The 19,733-nt window shown below is 31.9% G+C and overlaps 1 protein-coding gene across 1 annotated transcript in view; it reads right to left on the bottom strand.

Annotated features, from left to right (window-relative positions):
- The window catches only part of Pign (phosphatidylinositol glycan anchor biosynthesis class N), a 121,559-nt gene that overhangs the window by 32,915 nt on the left and 68,911 nt on the right, over window positions 1-19,733 (bottom strand). The window contains exons 20-24 of the mRNA XM_076836960.1: window positions 16,574-16,682; window positions 14,022-14,130; window positions 10,266-10,368; window positions 4,355-4,457; window positions 2,366-2,452 (exon numbers count right to left, since the gene is read on the bottom strand). Coding sequence (XP_076693075.1) covers window positions 2,366-2,452; window positions 4,355-4,457; window positions 10,266-10,368; window positions 14,022-14,130; window positions 16,574-16,682 — 511 coding nt within the window. The remainder of the gene's footprint in view (window positions 1-2,365; window positions 2,453-4,354; window positions 4,458-10,265; window positions 10,369-14,021; window positions 14,131-16,573; window positions 16,683-19,733) is intronic.

Raw genomic sequence — 19,733 nt, 5'->3', positions numbered from 1 at the left:
AATAGAATTAAATGTTACAGCATTGTCAAGTAAATAGATGAAACTGTGAAGTCAGGAAACCCCTGCATACCATTCAGAGTACAGTTTCAGCAGAGACATTTGATGAATATTGATAGAGCACTACTATGTGCCAGGCACTGTTCTAAGGCTTGTGGATATAGTGAATAGATTATAAGGAAATAATGGCAATTACTACGGATTTTTCTTTCAAGAAGTTTGGTAGCAAACAGGACAAAATACAATTGTAATTTAGGGGGATGTAGTATTCTGGGGGAAAAGTTTTTTTCGTTAGCATTGACCGAGTGGAAAGAATCTGTGAAGACAGAGAAAAGTGAAATTAAGAATGAAAACCAGGGGTAGAGAGGGGAAAATGAGAGTATTTATTTATTTATTTAGAGAGAGTGAGAGAGGAGAGAGAGAGAGAGAGAATTTTCCGATATTTATTTTTCAGTTATCGGCAGACACAACATCTCTGTTTGTACGTGGTGCTGAGAATCGAACCCGGGCCGCGTGCATGCCAGGCGAGTGCACCACCACCTGAGCCACATCCCCAGCCCCCAAGTATTTATTTTTTTGGAAGTAAGTTCAAAGGAAATATTTGTTTATTTTATAGTAAGTTCAAAGGAAATACCTCTAATACTTACAAGCCATATATATGATAAGGGTAGATATCCAAAATATAGAAAGAACTTGCACAGCTCAAAATCAACAACAGCAACAACCCCCACAAATAATTCAATGGAAAAATGGGCAAAAGATCTGAAGATATTTCTTAAAACAGACAACACACACACACACACACACACACACACACACAAAATGCCCAACAAATATATTAAAAAATATTCAACATCACTAATTATCAGGGAAATGAAAATCAAAACCATAATAAGATATCACCTTATACCTGTTAGAATGGCTACACTAAAAAAGAACTGTTGGCAAAGATGTAGAGGAAAGAAAATCCTTATAAACTGCTGGCAGAAACATAAACTGGTATAGCCATTATGGAAAACATAATGAAGATTCCTCAAAAAATTAAAATACACCTACCACATGACCCAGCAATTCCACTTCTGGTATATATCTAAAGAAAATGAAAGTATCAAGAGATATCTATATTCCCATGTTCATTACATGATTATTCATAATAGCTAAAACATGTAAAAAACTTAAATGTATATTGGTGGATGAATGGAGAAAGAAAAAAATATATATATACATGCATGCAATGGAATATTACTTATCCTTAAAAAAGAAGGCAACCCTGCCACTTGTGACAACTTGCATGATCCTGGAGGACATGATGCTCAGAGAAGACATAGAAAGATAAATACTATAAGATTTTACTTAGATGTGTAAACTAAAATAGCTTTAGAAACAATGAGTAGAATCAAGGTCAGTAGGGGCTGGAGGAGGGGGAAAAAAGAAGGTGTTGGTCAAAGTGTATGAAGTTTTAGTTACCTAAAATAAATAATGTCTAGAGATCTAACGTATGGCATAGTGATGACAGTTAACAATGTATTAGCTATTATATTATATATTAGATATTATATACTTGAAATCTGCCAGAAGAGTTGATCTTAAACGTTCTCACCAAAAAGGAAGGAGGGAAGGAAGATAAGAAGGAAGGAAAGAAAATGATAACTATGTGAAACAAGAGGTATTTAGTTTGTGATGATCATTTTAGAATGTATATGTATATCCAAGCATCGAGTCAAGTTAAACATTGTAAATATATATATATATATATATATATATACACACACATGTAAAATTTTTGTCAATTATACTTCAATGAAGATGAAAAACATTAAATTTTAAAAAAAGGCATAACTCCCTATGAATTTCTTGGAGCTGGTCAGCCAGCCTTCCCAAAGTGACGCTTTATCATACTGACTTTTCTTTTTACTGTATGTACTTCAGCAACATTGCCTCTGATATGACCCCAAAACCCTTATGAGACAGATGTTATATAATATAAATCTCATGTGAAACACATATAAAAAGATACAAACCCATAACAGTGATGGCTTCCAGGGTGAGAGAAATTAGACTGGAGTTAGGAGGTGAAAGGAGACTCCAGCTTTACTGTAACATTTTAATTTTTGTAAAAAAAAATATGCCTGTGTGATAAAATCTTAATTGTTGATATCATGAATGATGGAAAATATACACATTTATTTATTACATTATTCTTTATGCTTTTCTGTATTAAAAAAATTTAAAAATGTGAACTATATATATGAGAAAGCTATGGTTGAGATGAGTTAATACACTAAGAGCTATTACATTAATACCTTCCAAGTATTCTCACACCATTAAATGGGAGGTAGCAGGTCTTAAAACTTCCAACAAAGGATACAAGGAAAAAAGCTCTACGGATGTCATCCAGACAGAGATGTCGAAACTGAATTATATCAGTATTATAGGAGAACTGGATACTTGTGAGCTGTGAGATAATAAGAAACACATTAATGCACATTAAAAATTGGCTTACTTCTACCTTCAAAAGTTAAACTTAAAATGGCCAAGTCACCATGGCAGAAATATACCATGTGCTAGCAAAATGATGGACAAAAATTTTTTTCTACAGCAAAATTATACCTTAAAAAAAATCTGCAAAGGCTGGGTATGGTGGTGCTCACCTGTAATACTGGCAGCTTTGGAGGCTGAGATAGGAGGATCGTGAGTTCAAAGCCAGTCTCAGCAATGGTGAGGTGCTAAGCAACTTAGCGAGACCCTGTCTTTATTCACTTATTACTTTTATATGTAATAAAAGTGGGAATTCCCTTTTTTTCTCAAAGGTAAGAAGGGGTTCTTCAGAGAGAGTCCTGATCTTCTTCTTTTTTTTTAAAATAGTTTTTAATTGTCAATGGACCATTATTTTAGTTATTTATATGCGGTGCTGAGAATCAAACCCAGTGCATCATGAGTGCTAGGCATGCGCTCTACTACTGAGCTACAACCCCAGGCTGAGTCCTGATCTTCTTAAACCCAAGTATGGTATGATATTAAATGGCATGGTAAAATTAAATGTTTCTCTGTTTCTTTGTTCTGTTAATTCTATTGCACTCAAAATGTTATTTTTTTCTCTAAGAAAGCAAAACATCCCTGGTCTTGGTAAAATGGAGAGTCACTCAATTACAACAAGCTGGGTGTACTTTTGCTTAATTCCTCTGCCCCAGGTTGACTTTACAGAAAGACCACCCTCACCACTACTTCCTCATTAAGTTCCTGGAGTGCTTTAATACTATTTTCTAGAAAAAGACAGATTTGCTTTCAGTTAAAAATAGAATATAAAAAGTGATAATGACCCTCAGTTAGTCTGTCAAAATATTTAATTCTTACCATTTACATTAATCTGATCAAAACAGCTTTTTATGTATTAATATTCCAAGGCTGAGAGTTAAACACAAGAAATTACTTAATATACTTCAATAAGGAGTCTTTGGTACTTAAATTAGTTATTCTGAATTATCAATGCTTCTCTATAAACTCAATTGCAGCCATTTAAGGATGGATCAACTGTCAAAGTATTTTTCTGCAATATTCATTTATCTGACCTCAGTAAAACTGTAAATATTCTATCACCAATTTCTCAAGACCTTCAGTTCTAAAAAAGGCAACAAACATCAATTTAGTTCTCTAACTCAGCATGATCAAGGTGTCCTTAAAATGTGGTTGGCTTTTAGCCAATTCCAAGTATACTGTGTTGCATAAGCAGTCTAAGATGTGTGCTAAGGCCACAACCACTAAGATGACAGAATAAGCATCTTGGATTAGAATGTGGAGGAAAAACAACAGTGGGAACTTAAATGGCAACTTATGATCAAATTTATAAATTAACTTATGACAGCATGAAAATTCTTTTGACTAAAATAAATTGACAAAAGGAAATGTTGGATGTGAAAACAAGGAAAAATAAAATGAAGGGCATTTTTCTCTAAATATCAATGATTAAGAAAAACTCAGTGGAGGGCTGAGGCTATAGCTAAGTGGCAGAGTGCTTGCCTTGCATGTGTGAGGCAGGCACTGGGTTTGATCCTCAGTACCACATAAAATGAACAAATAAAATAAAGGCATGCTGTCCATCTATAACTACAACAACAACAACAACTCAACCTATCCATTGCTTTTAAAACTATTAAATTGTGTTTTTCTGTGATAAGTGAAACTTTTTATTGCAAATTATTTAACTTAATTGCTTATGTTAAATAAAATTTACTAAAGTTCTTTAAATACTAAAATTTCAAGTAGATAGAATTTTCGATGAAATATCATGACTATCATGACTTCCTTATAGTACACAAAATATTTCAATGTTCTCAGATAAATGCAATTGACAAGTCACCTTTTGTTTACAGCAAACACCAGATTGTTGTAGGGTTTCTTGTTCCATATGTATCCAGATGAACATCAAACATGATAACACTAATGGAAAGAGAGCTTCATACCTAAGTAGTGAGAAGTAGGGGGAGAAAAGATAGAAACGAGAAGAAAAATACATGAACAAATAAAAACTCAAATTTATACTGGAGGTCTCTCTTTAAATAATTTTGATAATACTCCACAGCCACACTGTCACAAATTTAAATTTTCTAGGTTTTCTAGAAGAAAATAATATTTAAAATTTAACTCTAACATTATCATCTTTTAAATTTATTAAATCTTGAGATAATTACATGTTTTAAAATAGTAAAGATATTTAAAAATAATTAATAAAATAAGCTATTCATAAAAGAGAAAGAAAGCATTAAGACAAAAGTAAAAAGATAATTTCTAATGCAAAATTATTTTTATATATAAATAATATATATATATATATATATATATATATATATATATATAAAACTTTCCAAATTTCCTAAAAAAAAGACTGCAATACAGGAACACAAACTTCTTGAAAAAAAATAAAAGATCCAATAAACACATAAAAATGTTTGGCCTCATCAATAACTAATATGGAAATCAAAACAATAATGAGATACTATACACTTATTTATCAGCATTAAAAAATATTCTTAACAAGAGTGCAATGAAAATGAACTCTTGTGTTCTCTTTATAGAAATATACACTTCTGGAAGGCCATATGGTATTAGACATAAATCTCAAAAATATTCATAATGTATAATACCATTTCTAGAAATGTACTCTGAGAAAATTCCAATTATAAAGATTTTGGATGTAATATTGTTTACAGAACAGAGAGTTCAGAGAAAACTGCATGCCCGAGAGAATGATTAAATATGATATATTTGTAGGCTGGAGTGTAACGTGGCCACAAAAAAGAAAAGTGCCCACGAGGTAACGTGGTGACAGAAACTTTTTTTAAGCAGCTTCTGCTGTAGTTTGGGATAAGTGTTCCACCTTTGCAATTACAAAATGCTTTATTATAGTACTTACACAATTTTAATCACATGTCTATATGAAGACAGCACCTATTAGTTTATAAAGTCTTTGAAAAACAAACTCTGTTTTGTCACTATGGCAGGTCCAGCTCACCAGAAGTGGTTTTGAATGAGCTATTAACCTAATTGGAAGTTACAAGATAAAATAAGGTAAACAAAGCTTATTTTTCTTTTAACTTTTCAACTACTGAGTTCTAGGCCATATGGCACCATTTTCTTTTCTTTTCTTTTTTTTTTTTTTTGTCAAAAATTTTTTTTTATTGGTTGTTCAAAACATTACAAAGCTCTTGACATATCATATTTCATACATTTGATTCAAGTGGGTTATGAACTCCCATTTTTACCCCATATACAGATTGCAGAATCACATCAGTTACACATCCATGTTTTTACATACTGCCATACTAGTGACTGTTGTATTCTGCTACCTTTCCTATCCTCTACTATCCCCCCTCCCCTCCCCTCCCATCTTCTCTCTCTACCCCATCTACTGTAATTCATTACTCTCCCTTGTTTTTTTTATTTTTTTTCCCTTTTCCCTCACTTATGGCACCATTTCCTAAGCATGAGACACCATAAGAAACAAAATACTTTAAATTCTACCACAATCATAAAATGAAAACACTGAAGCTTGGGCAGGAACGCCTTTGAAAAAGCAAGCACAAATCTCTTGGTATGTAAGATTTAGAACATCCATGGATGTGAACAGATATTACATACATGAGAAAATATCATTAGTAAAGCAAGTATAGAAAACTGTACAAAGCAGTACCATTTATGGCCTACTAAAATAGTATTTAATATTACTTAAAAATTAAATGCCAAATGATTAAGGATATGATGAAATAATATCCCTTATAGTTTGTTGGCAACCTCATGAAATGGCACTGTTGTTAAGACAAATGCAAGTTTCTAGAAAAGTATATATTCAAAGGCCATCTATGCTATATTGAGAAAGAAAATAATTAAACTATGTAAAAAGCTTATGCATAATACTATAGCTCAAAATATTATTTATAATAACAAAAAGTATAAATAAATAAAATGATTAAAAACAGAGGAACTTGGGTGCATTCATATCATGAAATATTAAATATCTATCAAAATGAAGGCTAGTGAACTATGAGCCATTCGGGGAAAAAAATGCTTGTAAAATAATGTTAAATAGAAAAAAAATGATACAAAGTAGTACATGTACTATGATAAATTCTACGTTAAAAAAAAGATAAATACAGAGTTAGGGCTAGAAAGAAATATAGCAGAATATCAAAAGGAACATGTAATAATAACTTTTCCCCTTATCATTCTTTTCTAAAATATGGCAATACTACTTTTATAATGACAGAAAAAAAGGAAGGAAGACAAAATTTAGAATGCTTCAAGTTCAGCTTCCACATGAGAGCTTGATGGCCCTAACTCAGTCCCCCTACTCAAATTCCTTCCTAGTCACTCTTCACATCATACAATCACAACTTAACTCAAAATAATTTGTTCCATTTTATAATTTACCTAACAGTGTAAAATACAGTCCTCATTAAATAGCACTTTATAACTCTGCTGATTGCCTACACTACAGTAATAATTCTCTCTGTATGACTTCCTAGTACGCAGGACGTTGGAGATATGAAAGAAAAAAACAATTGTTGGTTAATTAATCAAGAAGGTACATATCTAAGCAAAAGGGGACTGTAATTTTTAAAATACTTGCAGTTATATATGAAGTTATTCCTTCCTAATGTATAAAAACAAATCCCTTAGTTCTACAAATGGTGCTACAGATTTATTTCCTTTCAAAAAAGTATATACTATAACCACTTTTTTTTTGGGGTGGGGGTAAAATGTAGATGAGTAAAATCAGATCAAGACAATCTTCCTATGGCATATTATCTCATAAGACAATGATAATTTTGTGTAAAGTCTGCAAATATGAATTAAAAACTGAAATATCAATAAAATGTCATCATGGGTTTGAAGAGAACATAATAAAACCTTACTAAACTAGGATCTGCTGATTTGGTCTCTGTGCAAACTAAATAGGGCTGATTAGGTATTTAGGTTTATATTATAGTTTGCTATACAATGGTAAATAATATTTCAGAGGAAAATGTTTAATCAACTTACAAGACAAACTATTTTCAAGCATTACCATATCTTTTATTTGCATAAAATAAATCTTCAGTAAATAAAGGATTGCATTGTTAGGATTATTACAACCTTATTAAAGCTGCATTTCTTTCAAGTATCCTATATTTCTGAAAATTCCTTAATTTACATAGAGAAACCTCTAGGTTATCTAAAATAGTGATGCTGAACCCTAACAGGTAGAATAAATTATGTAAAATTGATCTGACACTGAAAAAAATGTAGTAACCTAATGATTGGACTGCACTATTTCAAGATATTTTTTATTTTTTTGCAAAGCTAAATATAGGTTCTGATCTTGAATACTATATCTCTTAATGCATTCATTAATAAGGTCATATTTGGCCTTAATATTTTGATTTTAGACATGGACTCTAACATTTTTTCTTCTTAAAATAACATCCTTCTGATGATCTGTTTTATTATCTCTCATGACCACTAAATTGATGATTTAAAACCTTTAATATGCACCCCCAAGGTAAGTTATATGCTTAATTAATGCTACATTATAAAAGTTTTTCCACTCAAAATTAAACTTAAGTATCCTCCCTTTTTTCCTTCCCTCCTTCATTTCTAACCCAACAAACCAGATCTATTTCTGGGTTTGTTCCTATTTTTTAATTTACTACATATTTATTTGAACATATACTGCTTTAGAATTTAAAGGTCCAAAAAGGAAATGAATTTATTCATAATTAAGTGACTATATAGAAGCTAGCACATTATTTCTGGACCACTCAAATATTTATTTCCTTAAGTCAACTTCTGGGTAAAAATCTAGGGCTGGGGTTGTAGCTCAATGGTAGAATGCCTGCCTAGAATGTAAAGGCATTGGGTTTGATTCTCAGCACCACGTTATAAATACATGTCCATTGACAACTAAAAAAAAATTAAAAAGAAAGATCTCTTAATAAAATTTGTATGTCATACCAAAATGGTGGGTTAGAAATAATTTTATTTTTTGGCTTTCTTGTTTAGATTAAAAATATGTGCATATTCTAATTCATTTCTACCTTGAAGGGTGCTAACATAACAAAATTATTTATTATAAAATTTCATTAAAAAGGAGGAAAACGTGAAGGGGTTTAAGGTCCTATGATGGTTAACACTCTTGAATATATGGTCACATACTTCAAATTTTATTTGAAAGTTCAAAGTTCTAAATCTCAAAGCAAGTCCATCTTAAGATCTTGTTAGGTACTGGTAGAAATTTCTGTCATGCTCATATTATATCTTCATAGCTGTGGCCCACATCTGGTTAGGCAGGGAAAAGAGAGAAGATAGAAGGTGTGGAAAGCTTTGAGGAGAAAAGAAGATTTAGAATCCTACTTCATTTCCTATCTGAGTTTACAAGAACTCTCAAGGTCACTTAGGATGTTAAGGGCAACTATGAAAAGATTTTGAGAACTTGTCTCTAAATCCTGAATTAGAACAAGCAAGTTTCCCAAAGATTTAACCCAGATTTGGACCCAAATGGCTTTTAAAACTTATCTACACGGGTAAATCCCTTGGTTTAGTCTAGTTTGAATCAAAATACTCTATTTGGGCCAAAATTTGAACTTTGAGTAGTATTTATTCAATTTGTCTGTACTACTGATCAATTTGTTCTATTGTGTGTTAAATGTAAATATTTCTCACTCTCATAAGGATGAAATTTGAAAGCAAGTGAAGAATTCTTTCCTTCAAATTAGGGAGTGTATATAATTAAGTTCTAAAGAATGCTTCAGAATTCATGTTAAATCAAGCTACTGAAGACTTTATTTTATTTTGTAAAAAAAATTTCAATAATAAATAAAATGAATTATTTAATTTTGGGAAAATATTTTGAAATTTCCTTGAAAGAATATTTGACTGTAAAACATGTAAGAATAAGAATAAAACCAAAATATTATACTCAAATAACAACAAATAAATTAGACCATATATATATTTTCTTTTTTTTGCAATACTGTGACTTGAACTCAGAGACCACACATGCTGGATAAGGGCACTGAGCTACACCCCAGCTCTAAAGCATCATTTAAAAAGCATGAGCCAGTATAGTAGCCCACACTTGTAATGTCAGTGACTTGGGAGGCTGAGGCAGGAAGATTGCAAGTTGAAGCCAGCCTGGACAACTAAGCAAGACCCTATCTCAAAATAAAAAATAAAAAAGGAATGGGGATGTGGCTCAGTGGTAAAGTGCCTCTGGGTAAATTCTCTAGTACCCAAAATAAACCAAAATAATAAAATGCATGAAAAGAATGCAACAAAAATGAAATCCTTTTTTTAAAAAAACAATATCTTTATTTTATTTATTCATTTTTATGTGGTGCTGAGGATGGAACCCAGTACCTCACAAATGCGAGACAAGCGCTCTACCGCTGAGCTATAACCCCAGCCCTCTCAAAATGAAAATCCTTCTAAGTCTTTGAGATATTGTTTAGATTAAACATTTAGAGATGGAATGAATTTTCTAACACTGTAGTTGAATGAAAATTTAGCAACTTCAGTACAAAAAATAGAAAAAGACAACAGACAAGGTATGAAAATGATAAAGAAAATAGGAGATTATGGATCAGATTACATACAGAGTAGAAAATATTTATAATTAATACTTCAAGATTTACAAAATACTCTTTATCTCCACAGCTTAAATACTAATAGAGAAAATGTCAATATGTCACTTAAAATTTCTATTATGAAATTAAAAAATGTGTCTATGTTTATACCCTGTGCTTAGCAGCAAGTAGGTTGACATCAAGGAAAGAAGTATGCTAATCAATCGCTGAAAGAGAACTGGAGAACTCAGCAGTGGCACCACCAAGGAAGAGGCTGCAATAAAACAAAGCAGGCCATCTGTCAGCACGGAAGACACACACATTGCAAATTTAGAAGTTCTAAATCATCTATTGTCATTTACGGTGCTTAATATTTGTGTGACCTTTATCATGTGGAAATATTTACCTTATAGATTTCTCTAAGAAACCAGAAGCTTCACATTTTTAATTAGAATTACATTTTATTGTTTTAGCTATATTTTAAATAACTGAGATTTTCTCAATTTATATTCAGAATAAATGTACTACAATGATATTAACTCCTCAATGCCTAATTTGTTATTTTCTAATGAAGTAAGAAATATCACTCAAGATTCAGCAACTCATCTCTTAATTAGGCACTTATATCTCAGTTCAAGACAACTTACTGTCCAGAAACTGACTTTCCCTAATCCCTCCTCCTACCAAGTTTCCCACTATAAAGTATGCTTTGACAGCTGTAGTGGGCCACAAACAAAATGACTGAGAATACAAACCATGCCTCAATAATAACTCTGAATGCTAATGGCCTGAACTCATCAATCAAAAGACACAGACTGGCAGATTGGATTATAAAAAAGGATACCCAATAATATGTTGCTTTCAAGAGACTCATCTCATAGGAAAAGAATCCACAGACTGAAGGTGGAAGGTTGGGAAAAAGCACACCACTTAACATGGATTGCATAAACAAGAAGGGGTTTCTATCCTCATATCAGATAAAATAGACTTTAAGCCAGTTAGTCAAAAGGGATAAAGAAGGACATTTCATACTGCTTAAGGGAACCATACATCAATAGGACATAACAATTATAAACATATATGCCCCCAAATATGGAGCATCTATGTTCATCAAACAATCTCTTCTTGAAATAGAGTCAAATAGACTACAACACAATTATACTGGGTGACATTAACATACATGTTTCACCACTGGATAGATCTTCCAAACAAAAACTAAACAAAGAAATTATAGAACTCAATAAATAATTTAGACTTAACAGACATATAGAATATTGCATCGATCAATGAGCGAATGTACTTTCTTTTCAGCAGCACATGGATCCTTCTCTAAAATATACCATATATTATTCCACAAAGCAACTCTTAGCAAACACCAAAAAAAAAAAAAAAAAAAAAGAGAGAGAGAGAGAGAGAGAGAGAGAGAGAGAGAGAGATATCCTGCATTCTATCACATCATAATGAAATGAGAATAAATTGAGTGACAATCTATGGAGTGAGATGCCATATATATTAAAAATGTAAATGTCATTAAAGGAAGGAAAATGCCATAAAGGTCATTACTAGGCAGCTGAAAAAATAAGGATGACAGGATAGAAAAAAAAATTGAATCAATAAAACACTTAAAATTTTTATATACACAGATAAAGGAAAAGAACAAGAAATGAGTGATAGCTTTCTATAATTCTTGTAATGTTCTGTTTTCTTGGTCTTTTTATAGATTTAAAATGAGATATAATGATATATGGATAAAGTCTAGGATTTTAATTTTGTTTTGTCTTTTTCCTTGTGATTTATTCCTAGTTAGATAAGAAAACTAAGGAACTGAGTAAGGCTACACTGTAAGGACATGAGGTTATGCAGCAAGCAGGAGTTGGGCAGCTGCTTAAGAACACCTGATCTCCAATTATTATTCGACATGTGCTATTTGTCTGCTGATATGTGTCCTATAGGACTGAATATTTGTGAAGTTACATGATATAAGAGAAAGACTTCTCTTTAATATTATAATTCCTATTGACAATTTTGGGGTTTTCTGTGTATTTCAAAACATGTCACATGAGAGATCATTATATAAATATTCTCCTCACTAGAATATTAGCTCCTCTGTTCCTACAAATATAAGCTCCAACAAAGCAGAAATTTGGTCAATCTTTATACATCTTAGGGACCAGAACAGTGCCAGAATACAATACATACTGAGCACAATGTTTTTAATATGAAAGAGCAGTCCTTTATATTGCTTATGTAGAATAAATGCAAATATTAATCAAGATTATTTAAAAGTAAAGGTAACCGGGGCTGGGGATGTGGCTCAAGCAGTAGCGCACTCGCCTGGCATGTGTGTGGCCCGGGTTCGATCCTCAGCACCACATACAAATAAAGATGTTGTGTCCACCGAAAACTAAAAAATATTAAAATTCTCTTAAAAATTCTCTCTCTCTTTCTTAAAAAAAAGTAAACGTAACCTGTAGAATGCTCTTAATGAAATTTTACATAAGTATTATGTATACTTAAATATAGATAAATAGGTAGATAGCTATTATTGTACAATAATAACTTTCATTTGAATACTAACCAAGGCATCTAGAAAATGAGCAAAACAAAAATTTAGGAGGAATCATGTCTGATTCCTATTGTTACATTTTTTAAGCCTCTGTTGGACTTTAAAAGCAATCCAAGGAGATGTGAGGAGTGCCACCTGCCTATAATCCCAGTGACCTGGGAGACTGAGACAAGAGGATCACAAGTTCAAGGCGGCTTAGCAACTTAGTGAGGCCCTAAGTAACTCAGTGAGATCCTGGTTCAAAATAAAAAATAAAAGGGAATTGGATGCAGCTCAGTGATAAGGTGTCTGTTGGTTAAATCCCTAGTACAACAAAACAAAACAAAGCAACAATAAAAACAATCCAAGGAAAAACGTTGGTATCTCTTAATCTTCTTTTCAATGTAAAGTCCCAAAGATCTTTTCCTTTTTAAAGGATAGACAATAGAAATCATTTTTTTAAAAGTTAAATTGTATGCCAAATCATTCACAGACATAACAAAATGTCTTTTTTTTTTTTAAAATCTCCTCTCGCTCTCTTTAAAAAGACATTTTGTGGGCTGGGGATGTGGCTCAAGCCGTAACGCTTGAGAGAGAGAGAGAGGGGAAAGAGGAGAGAGAGAATTTTTTTTTAATATTTATTTTTCAGTTTTCGGTGGACACAACATCACAACATCTTTATTTTATTTTTATGTGGTGCTGAGGATCGAACCCAGCACCCCACACATGCCAGGCGAGCGTGTTATGGCTTGAGCCACATCCCCAGCCCACAAAATGTCTTTTTTCAGTGAAAAACCTGGACTTAAGAGCTTGTTCTTGTCTTATAGTTGGAAGGGAAAGTGTACATCCTTTAAATTACAGGTTTGCTTCATACATACATTCCAATGTTCTTACATAAAAGCGCTAGAGAAATATGCTTTAAAACATTTAACTGGCTTTGTAAAATGTATAATATGTTGGAAGGTTATCAATGTGTGTTATTTTCACGAAGGAAACACATAAAATTTAACTGTTTCCTGGTTTCTATATAAGAACTCAGAATTTATGAATTGACATGAAAATTAAACACAAAATCCCCTTCAGGAAACTCTCTTCTCTTCTGGAATGACTCAGTAGATTTTATCAAATGTTAATAATAAACAATCTTACTATTAGGTCTTAAATATTCTATCAAGTAATTCTTACTAACACATGGGTTCATAAGAGTTCCATCTTTCTTTGTCAAATTCCAGAAAGAAACAAAAATAATAGCTGGTTATTTATTATTATTTTCCTGCAACAAAATTGTTTCTTTAAATAACAATAATATGGACATAAATGGATCATTTTGAGATAAGGGACTTGATGTAAAGTTATCTCATTTGGTTTGAGTGGCTGCTTACCCAATATTGCCCAGCTCACAACCTGATTCATAAGAGGCAGTCCTTGTTTCTTGAGTAGACTATTGTGGGTACTATACACAACATACATGGAAAGCACTGTGCTCAGCATCTGAAAACACAAACAACCAGTCAATAAAAGAGAAGGTGGTGAAAGTCTATCAGGGAAAAAAAAAAAAAAATGCTTAGGAAAGTGCTGAGAACAACTGGAACTGGCCAAAATACTACTAATGTTGGACAAGGTATTGAAATTGGATGAGGGCACCTTCTTGTGGCCAAGGCTAAGCATTAGCATTCCTATATTAAACAAAGGTCCTCCTTTGTAAGTATGACATGAAACACTTTACATTTTCAAGAGCATTTTTGACATATATCATTACAATTTCTATTTGGAAGTATTTGTTATAAATACTTCTTAAAAGTATGGAAACAAAGATGGTGATATGTACATAACTTAGTGCCTTTTCCTTCTGGACCTCTCCTATAGTACTACTGATTTATTCAGTCAACTGTGGTCTGAATATTGATAACAGAGGGAATAAACAAAGTATAAATACTCTTCAGAGAATATTTATAAATTAGTATAGAAGTTGACAAACTATAACTCATAGGCTGGTGTCCTATTTTTATAAATACTGTTTTGGTGGAACATAATTACTCCCATTCATTCACCTGTTGTTTTTCTTTGTATTAAAATAGAAGAGTTGAACATCTGTTAAGATTCCATATTACCCATCAATCTAAAAATATTTACTATCTGGTTCTTTAGAACAGTGTTTGCTGAACCTGAACTAGTAGCTTAATTGCATCTAAGAAATGAGCTAAATTTTGACTATGAACAAACTAAATTTTCTTATTAGAGTTTGGATTAGCGGTCTCACTACCAATGTTTCCTAGAGAAACATTTAATTTACTCTCATATTTTCAGTGTTAAGAAGCAAAACAGAAAACAATGCTGTTGTTAAAGCTATAACATAGTCCTACAATCCTTTTAACTGGAAGATACATTTTGGAGTATTGGGACAGTGCTGGAGATTAAACCCAGGGCCTCATCATGTAAGCCAGGTAAGTGCTCTGTCTCTGACCTACAGTCCAGTTTTCTTTTCTTTTCTTTTTTTTTTTTTTAAATTTTTGAGACAGGGTCTTTTAAAGTTGCCCAGGCTGGGCTCACACTTGGAATCTTCCTCCTGCCTTAGCCTCTTGAACAATTAGTATTACAGGCATACATCACTGCACTTGGCTTCTAAGACACATTCTAATTTCAGAGATGTTAAAATGGGATAAAAATGTGTCTTGGAGTCAATAAAGTATGGCAGGCAGTACAGGAATTAATGCAAGCTAATAAAATGAATGCAAAAAGGAACACTGTAATGGAGTTACCTAACATTTGGGTCTTTCTAACAAAGCATATAACAATTTTAGCAAGACATTCATTCTTTGCTCCTTTAGAATAACAGTCAGAAACATTCATTTCTGTCAAAGTTCTGGTGAAATGATAGGTGAATGCTGTCAAAGCTACTCTGGCTTTGGTGTAAAGCCAGCAAGTGCACTATTTCAAATGAAACATGTTTCAATGGCTTGACAGGATCTTTTTTTTTTTTTTTTTGGTGCTGGGGATTGAACCCAGGGCCTTGTGCATGCAAGGCAAACAATCTACCAACTGAGCTATGTCCCCAGCCCTTGACAGGATCTTTGACAAAGCATTTCTTCTCTTTATATAAGTTCTCTAAGAATGCATTTAACTTATCATCTTTTATGTGGCATATTTTTATTTTTGACTGTTTTGGGAAATATTTTCTATTATTCCAACTCTGTTCTGAGGAAATTTGAGAAGACTCATATGAGTTTTGTTTCTTGTCACTGTTCTAGATGTGGTTATTTATTTACTTAAAAAGAAAAAAAGTAGTTTCAATCTTGATTTCCAACAACCAAAAAAGATAAAACTTTATAAAATATTTCATTATATAATCTCTAAAATTCTCACAGCCCTATTAGATATTATGTCTACTTACAGGTTAAAAACAAACTGAAGTCAAAGTTCTGAAAATTATTCATGTAGAATACAGTGCAACTGGGAATTGACTCAATTTTGAAACATGGAGTTCAAAGTTCTTTTCACTACACTAAGGCCACCAACCAAGATGAAGTTTATATTCTACTAGGGTATCATCTGAGGTCTTAACCTAAGGCTTTTCTTCATATAAATATACTACAGGTTGCTTTCACTTCAAAGAATCTTGTCTCAAATGAGGACAAAAGAGAAATTCAGTCCAGAGGAAGCTCTTCTCAGCTCACGTTTTGGTCAGTACAGATACTTTGTAAATCACTACAAATTCTCTGCTCTCTTTGTATCTTTCAGTTGCCTCTTGTTGACCTTTTTGCTATTTCATACCTTTGGGAGAACCTATTTCTATCTTAGAAATCTTTCTTCTTAGCTGGAGGATATTAAATGACATAAACATAATGGCACATTAAGAACATAATTAAATATGACTATAAGACATATTTTGCTATATCATTGGTATAAAACATAGTATTGAAAATCTGCAACTCACCTGTAATAGATGGACCAATAACTCTTCCTTGTTAAAACTATTTTTTCTTTTGATGAGAGATGTTATAACAAACAGGGATAGTAGAAGAACCAGCAAGCCTGCACTCATTCTGTTTCAAAATACAATTCACAATTTAAATTTTCTTAAGACATTTCCTGAACACATCACATGATGCATTTTATTCCAATATAGAATTTCTCAATCATCTGATTTATTCAAGAAGCAGCAGCAAAATGGACACAGAAGTATAGCAGGAAATATTAAAAATGTTAGTATAAAACATTTTAAGGATATATTTATTATTCCACAACTTTTAATAGCTTTACCTGATTTTTTTAATTCAACTTAAAAATTACTTTACATATACCAACTACTATAATTCTTAGCCTGAATTGAACAAATTTAAAGTAAACAATATAAAAGATAGCTAAATAAATATATTATTAGCATCTATAACATACATTTTTCGACTATGAGCACTTACTTATTCACATAAAAAGTATAACATTTAAAATCTAAATTATTTCTAGCAGGGACAAACAGTTCCTTTCTAGCATTGACCCTGGTGCTTTCCTCAGTTGCCCTGACTAAAGGAAGAATAGGACAGTGGTCACAAAGGTGGCATGCAGGTGAGTACATTATTCTACATTCTTTTTAAAAAAATATTTTAGTTGTAGATGGACACAATATCTTTATTTATTTATTTTATGTGGTGCTGAGAATTGAACATAGGGCTTCACACATGCAAGGCAAATGTTCTACCACTGAGCTACAACCCCAGTAATGAAATAACAGATTATACTTTTCAAGAATACGAGGTATAGAATGGCTTCTGAAGTCAAAGGTGACTGATATATCAAGGAAACTGTGCACTATTGAGCTTTATTTCTCACCCCCTAAAAATGTGAATAACACAATACAACTGAAATTATATTCAAGTCAGGATCTGGAACCCAAATATAACGAAGAGAAAAGAAATTAGGTTAGGAGAAATAAGGAAGACACCTAAACAATACAAAGCAGGTATCCCCAGGAAAATGCTTGCTTTTTGTTTGTCAACTATATTCTGAGAATCATAAAGAAAAGTATTAATATACATAATTATATTAAAACTTAAGAAAAACAGCAATGTGTGAATGAAGTCCTTTGTTATTTTTCTCTTTCTTTTCCTTTATAAAAATAATATGGACTCTTGACTTGCTGGTAAATATGTTTTTACTTTAGTGCACTAAAATAATAGGGACACTACAAATATACTATACAGTTTTGCTTTTTCCTCCAATTTTAATCTATGTTTCACATGCATCTTTGTAATTTTTTAAAGAATGAAGTTGCTGTGATAGATCAAGTACAGAATAAAAATTTCTCCACAAATCAGGAATTAAAATAAAGAAGTTACAAATGTAACTATAGCAAGAAGCCAACATATAGTTAAAATCACTGAGCAATTTAAATTTACAGAAACATTATTTTAAAAATACAAATTAGATTTTTTATATTTGAATAGGTTTATTTCTTCTTGCAGTCATCTTTAATAGAATATGCAAGAGGCAAATTTTTATGGACTATTATATACTTTCTTTTTCTTTTAGTATAAGATAAATTCTGCTTAACTGTCAATACTGCTTGAGCAGGACTGATAGGCAAAGGCTGATAAAATAAAAGGGCTTCACAAAAGCAATAGAAGAGCTCAAAGAGCAATCTTCAGTAAGAAATAAATGAAAATATTTAAATTCATTTTCTCACATACTATTTATAGTTTATGATAGTTGCAAAATGTTTGATAACACTATTTAATGAAGTATGGCTTAGACAGTATAGTCTTAAAATTCAATATAATTATTTTGTGTTCTACTAATAAACTGACTTCTTGAGATAATTCCTGATGTATTGCATATTGTTTTCTTGCACCAATGAGAAAAAATGTGCAGAAACTCCTAAATTAGAGCACATACTTTAAAAAATTAATATTTTTTGCTAAAATAGATATATCCTCATCTATTAAAGATTACATTAAAATGTATTTTAAATGCTTATAGAATTCAGAAGACAGTAACAAGGATGATGACATCATTAGAAAAGAAGAAAGGAAATGTTAAATGAAATAATGATCATTTAGCTTGCCAAGTACACAGAGATACACATTCACACACAACTGGTAGGTTATTTAATAATTTTAAAATATGGTTAAAAGATTTAGATTTATTTTGGTTATATTGAGGGGAAATAAACACATCAACAGAATGAATAACTTAGGTAAGATACATAGAAAAGTTGACCAAGTAAATAGTTTGGTGCCATAAAGATCTTTATATTCAGATCAGGAGAAAAATTCTTTTTTCTAAGACATTTTAGTGTGAACATGCTCAAAGGCAAAGAAGGATAACACAATGGTTTTTGGACCTTTTTCCTTAACAACAAAACATTTTATCACATGAAGCTAATTTTTTTTTTTCCAGTTCCCCAATACACGAAAGAAAGAAAATCTAGACTTTTGGGGGATTATTATGGTTTGGATATGAAGTTTCCCCCGAAAAAGCTCACATTAGAAACATGGTATCCAATGTAGCAATGTTCAGAATTAAAATTATTAAATTATGGAGCTAAAATCTAACCAGTGAATTAATCCATTTGATGAATTAATAATGTGATGGACTACATGGGCATGGATGGTGAGTCACTGAGGGTGGGCTCCTGGGGACTATGTTGTCCCTGGCTCCTTTCTCTCCCTCTCTCTGATACCTGGCTATCATGAGCTGATCAGCTTTCCTCTGACAATCTCTTTGGCCATGACATTTTGCTTTTACCTCAGGCCAGGGCAATGGAGTAGGCTGACCATGGACTGAGCCCCTGAAACTGTAAGTCCAAAATAAACTTTTCCTCATCTAAGTTGTTCTTTTCAGATATTTTGGTTACAGAGAACCAAAAAGATAAAAAACATGGGACATTATCTTAAATTACATCTTTTAATAGAATTTCATTTTCTGTGTGTTTGTGATATTGTTAAGTTTCCATTGTTTGGCATAATTTTATTGTTTGTGCTGGAATAGAAGCATCTCCAAGGAGACTTGATGATTTTAGCTTAGGCCAAAATCATGACTAATAATTTGATATTAATATTTTAATGACTAGTTTGCTTATTTATTATTTTTACGTGGTA

Source organism: Callospermophilus lateralis, chromosome 17, assembly GCF_048772815.1.
Source record: "Callospermophilus lateralis isolate mCalLat2 chromosome 17, mCalLat2.hap1, whole genome shotgun sequence".
Lineage (NCBI taxonomy): Eukaryota > Metazoa > Chordata > Mammalia > Rodentia > Sciuridae > Callospermophilus > Callospermophilus lateralis.
The sequence above is the reverse complement of the archived record's forward strand: the minus strand, read 5'-3'. Positions and strand labels throughout refer to the sequence as shown.